General features: G+C 48.6%; 3 protein-coding genes across 3 annotated transcripts; 2 read left to right on the top strand and 1 right to left on the bottom strand.

Moving 5' to 3' along the window:
* Positions 1 to 1655: 1655 nt before the first annotated feature.
* J7337_011481 (uncharacterized protein) lies at positions 1656 to 2971 on the top strand (the record flags this gene model as incomplete). The annotated part of the gene is made up of 2 exons (XM_044829025.1): positions 1656 to 2835; positions 2913 to 2971. The coding sequence occupies 2 exons, from the start codon at positions 1656 to 1658 to the stop codon at positions 2969 to 2971; spliced, it is 1239 nt and encodes a 412-aa protein (XP_044675700.1).
* A 6847-nt stretch (positions 2972 to 9818) lies between these two features.
* J7337_011480 (uncharacterized protein) lies at positions 9819 to 12969 on the top strand (the record flags this gene model as incomplete). The annotated part of the gene is made up of 3 exons (XM_044829024.1): positions 9819 to 9911; positions 9968 to 10519; positions 10573 to 12969. The coding sequence occupies 3 exons, from the start codon at positions 9819 to 9821 to the stop codon at positions 12967 to 12969; spliced, it is 3042 nt and encodes a 1013-aa protein (XP_044675699.1).
* A 555-nt stretch (positions 12970 to 13524) lies between these two features.
* On the bottom strand, positions 13525 to 15027 carry J7337_011479 (uncharacterized protein; the record flags this gene model as incomplete). The annotated part of the gene is made up of 2 exons (XM_044829023.1): positions 13525 to 14932; positions 14981 to 15027. 2 exons carry the CDS (start codon positions 15025 to 15027, stop codon positions 13525 to 13527), a joined length of 1455 nt encoding a protein of 484 aa, XP_044675698.1.
* Positions 15028 to 15139: the final 112 nt, after the last annotated feature.

The raw sequence follows: 15139 nt of genomic DNA, 5'->3' as shown, positions 1-15139 counted from the left end.
CGTTGTCGATCAGCTGAGGGAGTCGGTCAGTTTGCCGCTACTTCTTTTTTAAACACGGAGACAGGTACAAGGTTTATCTGGGCCGTTGTCTCCGACGTCTGGTCTTTCAGATGGCGGCATCGAACGTTGAAGCCAGTGATACCATTCTAAAGATGCAGGCGAACGGTATTTCTTTCGACGGTATTGACGAACGTACGCTCTGGAGGATTCTGTTCCTTTCTGGTATCTTTAGGGTTCCCATGGCTCGGCAATACTCGGTCATCGATGCCTTGGATGACTCTGGCGCTTTTGCAGGCCATTCTCCCTACCATGGATGAGTCTATACCACTGCGGATTCGAGTCACAAGTCGAGACACGGTCGAGCTAGATCAAGGTTTCGCGGTCATCCCAAGGAGCAGGTCCAGATTCTGCCAGTGACTACAACGGATACACAATCAGATCTCAGACTCTTGACTAAAAGTCGGAGCCAAGCCTTAGGAATAGCGAGACCTGAAAATCGAAGCGCACTAGCTGAGGCGATCTTAGACAAATCGAGAGGGTCTTTCTTGTGGACGATTTTGGTCACCGAGGAACTCTAACGCTGCCACAGTAGAAATGGAATCCCCCAGATTCTTGAAGATGTGCCAAGGGGCATGAAGTCACTATACAAGCGGACTCTCGATTACCTGTCACAAGTCAGCCGAGGAAAGGAGCTGGCCAAAACTATTCTAGTATGGGCAGCTTGTGCGGTTCGACCAATGACTATCGGTGAGCTAGATGGTGCTTTGACCCTGGATATTCAAGACACATTCTCGAACTTGGAGGAAAGCATCTCAACTCTATGCGGTCAGTTAGTGATTGTCGATAAACAGGGGCGAGTAAATATGGTGCATGAAACAGCCAGAGAATTTCTCACATCTGTTGGATTGGAATCCGAGTTCTCCATTGACGTAACTCAAGCCCACATTAGAATGGCAGAGGTGTGTCTGAGCTACCTCGTAGGAGACGAGATGAAGCCTCCAAGGAACAGACGTCGCCGATCTTCGGCGAACTTACCAACAAGGCAGGATTTCGCCATCTATGCATACACAGCATACTCATATCATCTGTTGAAAGCTGATTCGTTGGCTGCAGGGACATTTCAGCTTGTCACTCGGTTCCTGAAGTCTAATGTGCTCACCTGGATCGAAGCGATTGCTGACTCTCGAGATCTCACACAACTCATTCGTGCCTCTAAGCATCTCAAAGCCTACATCCATCGGTGTGTCGTTGAACGCTAACCACTGGATCCTCATATGAGGGCACTACGGCAATGGAGCATGGATCTTGCTCGGATTCCAGCCATGTTTGCTCATGCGCTCGCTGTATCACCCTTCGCAATATACTCACTAATAGCTCCACTCTGTCCTACTGAGTCCATGATATACAAAGTAGGGGGTTCAAATCAGAGGCTCGAAGTCTTTGATGCGTTCAACGAGCAATGGGATGATAGAATATTATGCGTCGATTTTCGGACGGGACTACTGAAGGCTTTACGCTATGGAGATGGATTCCTAGCCATCGCACTTGGCTCAGGGACAGTCATACTGTATTATACGGCATCCCATCAGGAGTACAAAACCTTTGGGCATGGCGAATCCGTTAACTTGATAGCCTTCAAGACTGGATCTGACCTCATGGCAACACGTGGTATCAAGACAACCAAGATCTGGGACATCAGAACAGGACAGGTAGTCCACACCCTCGTCAGCCCGCCACGTCCGCTGGGTATGGAATTCGACGGAGATATGCTCCTCATTGCAAGTCGCAATAACTGCATAGACAGTTGGAAGTTGGGTCATAACGTACGTCCCGAGTCGGTGCGCAGACCATGGGGTGATGCCAATCCACCAGAGGCAAACAGAATACCACTGAGCGGGGTTCCGTGCGCTCTTTCTCTCGCCACCAGCCATGGCATGCTTGCTGTAGCCTACAATGGACAGCCCATTATCCTATGGGATATGGAAGAGGACACTTATGCCGGTAGCTGCGGAAAGAAGCTCTCAAATGGGGAGACTTCCACGCATGTCATCGTAGCGCTTGCGTTCAACCCCAATCCCGACATAGGCCTTCTTGCAGTTGCATATCTCGACGGCGATCTCGCTCTACTTGATCCTTATACCGACCGGCAGCTGGAGTGTTTCCGTGCCAACTGCCAAACCCTTGCCCCAAGCCCCAATGGACGTTTTCTTGCAGCAGGTTGTGCCAATGGAATCATCCATGTTTACGAGTTTGATACGTTTAAGCTCCTCTATAGGGTCAAGTCAAGTAACTCATACATAAAGCAACTTGCTTTCTCCAAGGACAGTATGCTACTCGCCGATATACGAGGTAGCCAGTGCACTGTGTGGAAACCGGAAGCACTGTTGCGGGAGTCCCTGAGCGATGACAGCAGTGGCCTCACTTCTGCGACTTTGATTGAGACGGTTTCTCTGGAGGCGAAAGCGAAGGTAACTTCTATGGCGCTCCATCACAAGTCTACAGTCATCCTTTGTGGGAAGGATGATGGGTCGGTCGTGTTCTATGAGCGAAAAACAGGAGCAAGTTTGGGCGTGCTCTACAAGCACAAATCTGCAGTTCGTTTGTTGGTTTGGATTGAAAATAGAGATGCTCTCCTCAGTGTCGATGCTTCCAACCGGATCTTTTTATACAGGATCCAAATGTCAACGGACAAAGGCTGGCTCACTGATCCAGTAGAACTCTTCAAGACCCGCCTCGACTCTGAGAAGGCAATCACAGATGTCTCAATAGGAGACGTCGCGGCCAAATTCCTGGTATCAACTCGCGAGTCCGATCATCTGTTCGACTTAAATGACGGTAAGAATGAGATGGAACAAACATATCCCCAAATACCAAGCACCCGGAAATGGTTCCCCCATCCACAATCCTCCCAGCGCCTGATTTGTGTGGACAATGTCAAAATAAGCGCCCACAGCTGGCCCAACTTGACTGAAGTCTCTTCGATGAAACTTTCATTGGACGGTCAGACGGGAGAACTTACAAATGCGACCTTGTATTCACTTGGTCAAGAACACAGAATCATGCTCCATTTAGCGCAACCAAGAAGTTCCACACAAACCAGCAGAATTGCTGTCATCAACCTGGAACATATTCCTGTCCATGGCAGCGACTCTAGCCTCTCACAAAGGAGGCAAACATATGCTTTGGCGACGTTTGATCAATCTACCACGGATGACAAGCGAGATATTGTTAAGTCGTCAAACCTGACCGCTGCACTTTGTTCGCGTGTGACTCAATTTGAGCTCGATATCACCCACTTCATAGGAGTAAATGACTCAAGCAGACTCATGTTCCTGAACCATTCTTCTTGGGTATGCTCCGTTGATCTCAGCGCCAGCGGATTGGATATTACGCAGCGTGACGGCGAATTTTCAATAGAGATTTCTGAGCACTTTTTTATTCCGCAAGACTGGTTTGCTGGGAAAAAAGATATTGTTTGTATCTTGGTGAAGGGAGATATTGCACTAACTGGGGGCGGCGACCTGGCAGTAATCCGGGGTGGTGTTGAGTATAACGAGGCCGCGTTTCGTACGGTGGTCTGGACTGCGACGTGATCTTTTCAGGCTCTTATATCGGATATTTAACTAATAAGATATCCGCAAAGCTGCTGCTTCAAGTTTCGTATTACATTCGGCTGGAAGCCCTAATACGTCTCACTTCACTTACATGGCTCGCTACTGATACTGTCTATCTCACAGGCAATGCTTAATTCAGTTCCTGGGAATTCTCTCTGTTGGATCTGTTACCATTGCGGCCATGAAAATGGGTAGCAAATCCTGGGGGACCGCGAAAACTTTAGTTCCCAGATGATAGCCCGCAAACTACAAGAAAGCATTGCTGCTTGTTTTGCCTCTAACATATCTGAGGTCACCGTTCTCAAGAAATTGCAAAAGTTGGGGAGAACAGATAGTCTGTATTAATATTGCCGTAGCTATCTTATGTTCTCTGGTACTTTTCTCTTGGGGACGGGCTGTTAGGATCATTTTGTTGCTTTGTCGGCCTTTGATCTTCCATCGTGTCTTATTGTCTTATTCCATGGCACCCTCAACACGATATGGGAGTTTAGAAATACATAAAACAGTCAGGACCCAGAGGAGAACTTCCTCGAATATAACGACTTTTGCAATATCCTTTCGCGTCATCTTGTCCAATGGCCGACTTGTATTGACAAATGGCGACCAGCTCCTCTTTCGCAATGCCTGGATCCCGTTAAGCGTGAGACGAACGGCCAACTCTTGTAGATAGACGATGATGCATTGCTTGTGGAATAAATAGTAAAAGATGCGGGGGATTGGCCAAGTGTCAGAGGGTATGGCTGGCACCGAGTAATCGAGCATCATCAGCTCAACGAGTAAGTATGACGGATTTCGAGCAAATGCCAACAATGCATGCGTCCCTGGATCCCCTGTATGCTTGGGAAAGGGTGAGGCGTAGATGCCTATTAACCGACTCAATACAGAAAGTGCAGCGACAGCGATCTTTAACTGTACACTCATCTTGAGGATCGTGGTTGGAGGATAGCAAACGACTGATGTTTGGTGTTTCCGAATGGGGTGTCGTACTGGACCAGCCTAAGAAGGAAAAGGTCGAAGTCTGTGGGTTCACTAATGAGGCCGATCGAACCCCTTTTATATGTTTCCTGAGGCCCGTTGGTAAAGTAAAAACATCTCAAAGTTGCGAATGGAAAAGTTTAGTGATAGACTGCGTAGAGAGAGTCGAATCAGAGGCCCCAAACTCGAACTATGTTCACCAGGACGATCGTGTTATTATGTATTTGTTCAACTATACGGAGCGCAAGCTTATGCCGAAAGAGCAAGCACTGAAATGGACCGACATAATGGCTGCCAGCTGCGTAAAGGCTTTGAACCTATCCGGTCGTCTTCTTATCTTGAATAGCGTAACCTCCATCTGGAGGCTTGATGTGTACAGACCACGATAGAAATCATGCCTTATATAAGAGGTTTAGGAAAACTTCTGACCGTATAGTCTAAGGTCCTCTAATTTTTTAAAGACATTAACCAAATCTTCATGTCGTTCAGATTAGATGTCCTAAGTTTTGTTGTCTCCCGTACCGTTGTTATTGGATAATCATGTAATTCACAATGGATCAATAGAGTATGAGAACTTGATGCACGGCTACTTACCTACCTAAGTAGGTATACTGATAGATGGTGCCCTCAATTCTACGACTTCTCTCCGCCCCCGTAGTAAAGCTTGATCATGAGATGTGATTGACAACGAGTCTCGCGGTCATGAAGGGCAAACCTTATTCGAGTCTCTTACGTTAAGGCAATGTCCTGGCTAGATTTTACTTTAATCATGTCATGTGTACCGAGTAACAGCACGATCAGGCCGACTGACACTGGTCTGACATCCAAGAGAAGAGGCTGGATGATCAAGTCAAGCTTATTCAGCCCTATGTTATGCCACAGATAAATTTAGACTGAGTCTGACCTAAGTTCTCATCTACTGACATGGCCCGTCTTATGACTACGGAATCCTCCGCGTCTTAAGTCAGAGTAAGAATCCGCAGTCAAGGCCATCATAGCTCTGAGTCATCCATTGCTAGTAATTCATGAGCAGTAATGCATCTTAATTTCTCTATTAGTCTATAAATGGCATTGGAGATTGGGATAAGATCTCCATTAATAAACCCACGTGAGGTAGGAAACAAGATATAACATCAGATATTGAAGCGGTGATGTTCGACAGCGAGATTCGTGGTCGTTCAAGAGGGCTTCGTTGAACTAGAGTACACAGAATACCATTTATCATATTAGCTATAGCTGAAATAACCTGGTCTGAGTAAGCCCCTTGTCTTCCTTATGTCCAAAATTCGGAGGGTTACTCTCTCATCCCACTTGCTCAGGGTTTGACTCAACTATAATATCTTCTAGAACCAATCCGGTACAGACCAATCCCCTCTATTATTGTCTTAACACTGAAAATCTTGTGAACATTTTATTTTGGTTAGAATCTGTTAAAATCACACTGAAGTTAAGTTGTTGGTGCCTTGTGGCATCTCAGAGTTCGTTCGACGTCTAGTATTCAGGCTCTCTTAGCAATACCAGAACCGCAAAATGCTTCTGTGAGCTATGATCCGGCAGAGCAAGCACCATGTTCCATTACTGTTTCCCCATCCATTCCTAGAGTACCACTCTCCGGGCGACCTCAAAACTGTGTCACGGATTTTTAGCTACCTAAAAGGTGCCATGGAAGTCAGACACACGTCAGTCTGTGCTCAAGGTACCTCAGCTTAAGAGAATAAAAGTCACCTATGAATTAAAGCAACATCATGCTTGGGATTGCGCATGTGATCAAAAGAGCTTCATAAATTGAGCCACGGCCTTATGCCAAATTCAATGTCTGGTATACTGCAGAGCTACAGTTCTACAGTGGTATGAGTGGGATCCATTCTACATGGTAGAGGAATTGGTCATAGCAGCTGCATTGTCCCATTTGGCTGGTAACTACCTACCTTACAATACTGGAACGTCGTTTCTCGGCATCAGACTGTGCATCGTGAAGTCTTGTTTAAGCCATCATTCTTCTCCGGCCTTGGGGAGCAAGAAAACACAAGACCTAAGTTTAGAGTAATAAAATAAACTCTGTAAAGGGCATCTTGAATTTATAGCAAGTTTATACTAAATTACCTAAATCTTTTTATCAGCTAGTCTCAAGGTCCCGAGTTTCACTTCCTCCCCCAGTCCCTCCGTAGCTGTTATAAGTTTTATTACTCATTTTGGGTACTTGCGACTCCCGCTGAAAGGACTCTTGCCAGTTCTGGAGAAGGACTACAAGTGGAAGGGTTAGTTACTGCCAACTGGGTGACCTCCTTGCTTTCCTTTCCTACCTTATCTAGATGCAAAAGGAAGTCGCTCAAGTCCAGCCGGGGCCCAAAATCCCTTCTTCATTAGCATGTGCTTCCAGCTCTATAACCAGCTTCGAATTACAGCAGCAACAAAGTCCCTCCTTCATTAGCCTGGGCTTTCAAGTCTATCAACGTTACGCCTGCCGAATTCGAAATGGACTTGAGTGCGACCCCTTTCTCTCTCGATCAGCGATATCTGGCCCCCGGCGATGCAACATTTTCGACTTATTGGTATGTCTCAAGCTCTTATTACTGTGAATATAGTCTAATTCCAGCATAGAATCTCTCTCACATAATCCAGCAACCGAACCTTTCCATGATTATTTGCACTACGGCCGTACCAGCAACCAACACCCACATGCAGGGTGCCCGTTGATCAACATGTGGCCGCCTTCACTTGGAGAGCTTTGGGAAAAATGGCGATTATATCGATCGGGTCTTGGAATGCTGAAGTTCTTTGATCACCGGTCCCTTCTTTATCTTGCCCTGATGGCTGGACCGCTTCACTCAGCTCTGAGACCAGGATCAAGGGATCTTAGTATCAATCCTCATTTGTGAAGGTTGTACAGTGGACAGTGGATTAAATTGGAGTACTTATCCAGTTCAAAATGATACTTCGAGTCCGTACTCAACAGAAGAATACAGAGGAAGTCCATAAGATAGCTTCGGCAATGTTAATACCGACTGAGTATCTAATTTTCTACACTTTTGCAGTGTCTTGAGAACCTTGGCTTCAGGAATCAAGACAACTTCCCTGCCATGAACTAGTGCCACAAGTACAAAAGTTACGTGATATATTACTAGCACATGAAGATACTACCTAATTCTTTTCATCACTTAGGATAGAGATCCAAGTTTCTTACTCACATGTGGGCTCTAGTTGACGTACCTCACGGATGAGGTTTCGTGGAATCGGACACGTCACGTGGCCACATCACGAAAGAGAAAAATGTTTTCTTTTTTGTTGGTTGTTTCAGAATTGCGAACAAGCTTCGGTAGCTCGACGGGCCACTCGGCACATAAAACGTGAGATATTTTTTTGGGTTGGGGACTTTGGATTTCCCGATTTGACACGACTTGTTTTCCCAGTTGCGATCGGGTCGGGTTGCGTGTCGATATGTCATTGAGCATGAACTATTGTACTGTACGAGCTTATAAGTGGCGAGTCGCGGCGGGTCAAAGGGCCTTGCTTGGTACTGGGCATCGATCAAGATCCATTTGGTTTTTGTTTTGTTACGGGAGGAGGGCATGAGAATGAGGATGAGCGAGATTCAATAAATGAATAAATGGTAAGGCGGTTGAGGCGCAAGTGTCAGAAACTGCAAGATTAATTAATTGTTTATTGCCATTCATGCCACTCAATCCATGTCAGGTACCAACAATGCATGACATGTCCTTCAAAGACCGCCTTGAAAGTCAACAACAAAGGGCCTCAGTAGAAAAAAGATCGACGTCGTAAAAAGAAAGCGTTGTAACGCACGCAGATCGATCGCCAAAACTTTGACATCAACCACCGTTTAGCCAGCGAAGTGCCAGTGCCAGTGCCAGTGCCAGTGCCAGTGCCAGCAGAGAGCCATCCCATCACTTTCCCCTTCTGGAAGAGCAAGTCTGTTGGAATGTTCGTATTCTCAGCGTCTTTCGAGACGCCAAAAAAACTCACGTCCCAGTCTCCAGGGGATCCATCCAATGCAGGGGCAAAAACCGAGAGGCGTGGCGTACCCAGAAGCTTGAGGGAGGGAGACGATTGGCCGACAGGGGTCTCCCGGCCCGTGCTACGGTTGAGGAGGGTCCCCACTGCAGCGGGTCTAAAGGCGTCAAAAATAGAACTTGAGACTCTGAAGCTGCCCTGGGTCTTGGTCTTGATCTTGGTCTTGGTGAGGTCGGGTCTTATCCCCACGGAGGCCGCGTGCCAGGGTAAACAGCGTACGGAGACGGGATGGTATGAAGACTTCGACAAGTAGAATCAGCAATATCTCCAGGAATGAGAATGATGGTGCTGTTGGCATGTTTTTATGTGGTCATTAACTGACACTGTTGATCACAGGTCTCGATCATTCTACCATGACTAGCGCTTGGTTGAGAATCTCTAAAACAGGGGACTTTTTATTGGCTTCATTCACCCGCTCACTCACCCTCACGCTGCCACATTGATCCAATGCATGCATAATGGCTGCCAAGCTTTATCTTTTGATGGCTTCCCCCAAAAGAAAAAAAAAAACACTGTCTACTCCGTACGTTAGAGTCTAACCCCCATGATAATAGGATCCATCCCATGTCATTGTCATGGCTCCTTAGTTCTTAGTCTTGTCTTAGTCCGCGAACAGAACCTCCACCCCCAGCCCTACTTTTACCCTTCTTTACCTTTACCTCCTTCTTTACGTACGTACTCTACATACTTTGCTCAACCTTAACATCGCATCTCTCCCTATCATCGGGCCTCCTTTGTTTCTTTCTTTATTCTCTTATCCCCATCGTCGTCGCCTGTCCCTGAGTGACGACATATTCCGTTCGCTTCGCCCCTTTTGGCGCCTCGTCCTTTCGCTCACGGGCCTTCCCGACCAAGCAAGCTTCTTTAACGACACAGCGACTCTCGTTTACCAAGGGCTCTTTGTTTACGACGATTGATCTGTCAAGTGGCACCTGGCCTCGAGTATCTACATCTCCCCGGTCGCCCCTATAGTCCCGTCCTCTTCAGCTCTTATCTTGTCTGCGATCCATCCTCTGAGACCCCTGCGAATACGAGACCATCCCCAATTCGAGCCAGTCAATCGCGACTTTACACACGTGGCCGACAACAATAAATTTGGAGAGCTCGGAGAAACGTCATCGCGCCATAGACTGCAGTGCCATTAGACATTCGAGATAAGCTCCAACGTCTTCGCCTGTTGGCGGAGCTCGCGCGCCCGATATGGATTATACAACCAACCTCTACGGTCGGCAGGAACAAGAGGATACTGGCAAGCAATTGCTCGATCTTCTTCAAGAACCCTTCAGTCAACAGGTATGTCCCGATGCATGGTATCGCAAGTATACGTCCCTGCTAACGCCGTCCTTCAGCTCCAAGCTGCCTCGCTATATTCGGCTTTAGCTACGTCGATCCCTGTCACAATCGGCATCGCCATCGTCTTTTCGATTCTTCGACCATACCACCAGGCCATTTATGCCCCCAAGTTGAAACATGCCGACGAGAAGCACGTACCGCCACCCATCGGAAAAGCCCCGTGGTCGTGGATCACGACATTATGGCGGACCAAAGAAGAGCAGCTTGTACCATTGATCGGTATGGACGCTACTGTCTTCCTGCGCTTCGTTCGCATGTGTCGTAATATGTTCCTTACCTTGTGTGTCACTGGTGTTGGTATCTTGCTCCCAATCAACTATACTAGGTGGTTAGAGTACAAGGGTGATAAAACAGCCAACTGGGTACTGAACATCACTCCCCTCAATGTATTTGCTCCGGCAATTTGGTCCCAGGTCATCATCGCCTGGTGCTTCAATTTCATCGTCATGGGTTTCCTTTGGTTTAACTACAGCAAGGTTCTCCAGCTCCGGCGCAAGTATTTTGAGAGCGAGGATTACCAGAAGAGTCTTCACTCTCGAACTCTAATGGTAAGATCAGAAAAAGCTACCACCAGAAAACGATTACTCACACTCAATTGCAGGTATTCGACATCCCCAAAAAGGGCTGCTCCGACGAGGGTATCGCAAGAATCATCGATCAGATCGCCCCCAACTCATCTTTTGCTCGAACCGCTGTTGCCCGAAATGTCAAGGAACTCCCGGAGCTTATCGCGCAGCACGACCACGCTGTTCGCAAGCTTGAGAAGGTCTTGGCCAAGTACCTCAAGGACCCCAAGAACGTCCCAGCTGCTCGACCCATGTGCAAGCCCTCCAAGAAGGACCGATCTTACGGAACTTATCCCCGAGGCCAAAAGGTGGATGCTATAGAATACTACACCCAGCGAATTCGTGATCTCGAGATTCAGATCAAGGAAGTACGTGCCACGGTCGACAAGCGAGGCTCGATGCCTTACGGCTTCGCGAGTTACGCAGATATTGCAGAGGCCCACGGTATCGCCTACGCTTGTCGGAAGAAGAAGCCTGTCGGTGCCACAGTCAGACTCGCACCTCGACCCAATGATATCATCTGGGAGAACATGCCTCTCTACAGCAGCACTCGAGGACGTAGACGGTGGATCAACAACTTCTGGATCACTCTTCTGACTCTTATCTGGATTGTTCCTAACCTTGGCATTGCCATCTTTCTCGTCAACTTGCAGAATCTGGGCAAGGTCTGGCCTGCTTTCAGAACCGAGCTCGCTGCCCATCCCAAGGTGTGGGGTGCTGTTCAGGGTGTTCTCTCTCCAGCAATCATGTCCCTGACATACCTCGTTCTCCCTATGATCTTCCGTCGACTCTCTGTCAAGGCTGGTGACCAGACCAAGACTGGACGAGAAAGGCACGTTTTGGCCAAGCTTTACTTCTTCTTCGTCTTCAACAACCTTCTTATCTTCTCCATCTTCAGTGTTATCTGGAGTTTCGTCTCCAACGTTGTCAAGGATACGACAGGAAGTGTCAAGCAGGATGTGTGGGAGTCCATCAAGAAGAACGACATTGCCTCTTCCATGTTCATAGCTTTGTGTAACACCAGCCCGTTCTGGGTGACGTATCTGCTCCAGCGTCAACTTGGTGCGGCTATTGACCTTGCCCAACTGTGGCCGCTCGTGCAAGCGTTCTTCCTCAAGAAGTTCTCAAGCCCAACACCCCGAGAGCTTATTGAGCTCACTGCCCCGCCGCCTTTCGAGTACGCCAGTTACTACAACTACTTCCTTTACTACGCTACAGTCACCATGTGCTTTGCCGGTATCCAGCCTCTGGTCCTGCCAGCAACGGCTCTTTACTTCCTCATTGACTCGTGGCTGAAGAAGTACCTTCTCCTCTACCGCTTCGTCACCAAGACTGAATCCGGTGGAATGTTCTGGCGAGTCATCTTCAATCGTTTCATCTTCGCGACCATGCTTTCCAACCTGGTTGTCATGTTGACTTGCTGGGTTCGTGGCAATTCGGGGTCGCATATCGAATTTTACAGTCTGATACCGCTGCCATTTATCTTGATCATCTTCAAGATTTCCTGCAACCGCGCCTTTAACAACAAGATCACCTACTATAGTATTGTGGACATCACCAAGACACCCGAGAACGGCGTGGACCCCAAGGAGAACCGTATGCGCAGTGAGCGATTGGCGAACCGTTTTGGCCACCCCGCACTTTACCGACCTCTGATTACTCCCATGGTTCATTCGAGCGCACAGAACCTTTTACCTGCTATCTACAAGGGTCGCCTGAGCGATGGCAGAGATGTCGATTCTGGCGATATGATGACAGTCAGTGGTTACTCGGATATGGTTTCTCTCGATCCTATGCAGAAAGGACGGCCAGGCAAGAGTGCCAACAACGTTCCCGGTTTTGAGTTCGTGTCAGACAGCCAGATGGACTTTGAGTATTACAAGAACCGAGCCGAGTTCGCAGAGGACCATGGTGGAGGCGAGATCTACGGCCGACCTGGAGAGATTGCTCGCCCTGGTACTCCTGGCTCAGTCGATGGTAGCGATTTCTCACGACCCGGCACACCTGTAGGCCGAACTGGTTCTCCCTTCGCAGGTGGGGCAGCTCAACAGCAACGTCTCATGTCTCTTGCCAGCAACACAAGCGGCGATACTAGCTATTCAGCATACCGACCAGGTGGCGCGCCCAACACTGGATTCACACAGCAAATGACTCTAGGCACAGAGCCCCCCGCCCGTGGCCGCAGTCCCTTGTACTCGCACAACAACGGAAGCTCATCAGGACTCGGATTAATCTCGAACGCCGCGGCTCCCGCATACAGCAATCTCAGCACACCAGGCCGCATGACGCCTGTGCAATCGCCTGGGCCTTCAGTCGGCGCTATGGGCGGCGGACCTCAAGGCTACAGCGGTCTTGCGCAGAACGAGGAGCCTTCATACGATTACTTCCGCGGCAATAACCGCGCGAGGAGAAACCCCGGCGAGGGATGGTAGAGACGTTCCGAAAAGAGAACGGTTTCATTGCATAAAATTTGCGAGGCGTTTGGGTAGATTGGGAATAGGGTCCTTAACGACCTCTTTTGAATTGAATTCTGGCATGAGGTGGACTGATGTGAGATGATCTGGGCACACCTCCAAGAAGAATAGAATACTTTGGATTATAGCTTTTAATGCACAATAGCCCCTAACATTTCATAACGGGAATATGAATACTTTTCTGAAGAAACATGAACTTCGTATCGATCATGACGTTAAGAGACTAGAGACTTGACTTTGCGCTGATCTTAAGCTTCAAGTGACATGGGCATGTCCCAGATCTTGTTTCATCCCTGAAGGGTCTTCGGGGTCTCCTAGAGGTCCGGCATTCTCGGGATCCGAATTGGCCGTCCCGGAGAACCGTAGAACCCGGGGCCAGTCTCTCACCGAGTTGCCGTTCGCAGCCTCGAGTCTCACTTACTGTACCGTGGACGCGTTTGAGCCATCGAGACCCTGTACCTAGCTGCCATGCATACGCCATCTATACAGAGACTAGCATCATAACTCTTCAGGCTACGACTCATCAGTAATTACCCCCATCTCATGCAGCCGCCTTAGATACATCGCCAAATCGTCTCTCAGCCCCTCAATGATCTCGTCTTCCACAAAACCATCATTCCAAGTAATTCCCATCGTCAAGGGACCGTTCTTGACACTTGCTACACTGACGCTCATCGGATCACTTGCAACCATGACGCCATTTGTAAAAAGCATGCGATGAATGCTCCTCTTACCCGGCTCTCCAGTCGGGGCTGGCAGAGTGCCGACGTTGCTAACTTCCCACGATCGAGGTCGCGGTTGACCATCCTTCTTCCGTAGAAGTGCTTTCCAATCGGTGATGGTCGCGAGTACCAGCATGTCATCGTTCACAGGGATTGTAGATGTCTTTTTCTTGAGCTCGTCTTTGACTCTCCTTGCGTGGCTCCAAATAAGGTCGTTAATCTCATCCCCCTTTGCAGCCTGTAAGGCGGCCACTGCTGAAGAAGAGTGCTCATGTGACATACCGGTCACAGCACCAAACAGTGCGTCCTTGATAGCAGGGTCAGCAGTGGGTGATATGTAGGGACGCATGCTTATGGGTGTCGACGAAATGAAGGCTGGGGCGGTGGGAATCCGTCTCGATAGTGATGCAAGGACAAGGGCATGCAAAAGACCAGTCATAGAAGTCCCGTGGGCACGCGTCTCTTTGAGGCCAGTCGATACAACTGCTGACGGGATATCCACGGTAACCAAGCGAGCCTTGTGACGATCAAAGTCAACAGGCTCACCAGCCCATATTTTTGGCGGGCCAGGAGTGAGGAACCAGGGTCGGTATCGTTTCCATAGAAGAGTAGCTCGGCCTGATAGCGTCGACGAATAGTCTATGACCTTTTCTTGTGGTTCAGGGAGTACTGGTGGTTCGAGAAAGGAGAGAACCTTGGGAGCCGCTGGAATCGCGGGCAGAGAGTTCAGTTGGGCGAGCAGTTTCTCATGGAATAGCCTTCCGCCCATGCCGTCCATAAGAGAGTGGTGAAAGGCAAACGAAATGTTCTCAAAGAGAGGGTCTCCGTCGCCTTCTGTGACGCCTGACGGCCTGCCAACAACGACCCGCCACGGAGGCCTCGTCTCAATGTTCTGCCAGTATTGGTCATGCAGTTCGCAATGTAAGTCGTTCAGACACTCTTCATAGTCTTCCTCAGGACCCCAGGTACGAAATTCCACGAAATCACCCAGTCTCATCTCAGGCACGTGTGTGAAATAGGCTTCCATGTCGCCTTCGCCCCGGATGCCGACTCGGAGCATAGGGTTCTCATTGATGAGATTTGCTACGGCAGCGAGAATGGCTTCATTTAGAGATGTATTTGACGGTGCATCATAACGCGCTGATATAATGACACAGCGATACAAGCCGAATAGGTGATAGGCTGCAGAGCCGGTCTCTCTGGTATTTGATAAGCAAGTGTTGATAAAGGTAGTGTGGTTGACTTACAAGATACCTAGACGGCGAGCAGTACGGACCTCTGAGATATTTGTCATTCTGACCACGACTTTGAACGAAGTTGAGGTTCAGCCCTTGAAGTGGTTTGCGGCAACTCTGTGTCTTATGCCCAATTTGACAGCAACCAACAACCAACAAGTATCTAGCACG

Source organism: Fusarium musae, chromosome 9 (assembly GCF_019915245.1).
Source record: "Fusarium musae strain F31 chromosome 9, whole genome shotgun sequence".
In the NCBI taxonomy this organism is placed as follows: Eukaryota; Fungi; Ascomycota; class Sordariomycetes; order Hypocreales; family Nectriaceae; genus Fusarium; species Fusarium musae.
Note: the sequence above shows the minus strand (reverse complement) of the source record. Positions and strands in the feature narration are given on the sequence as shown.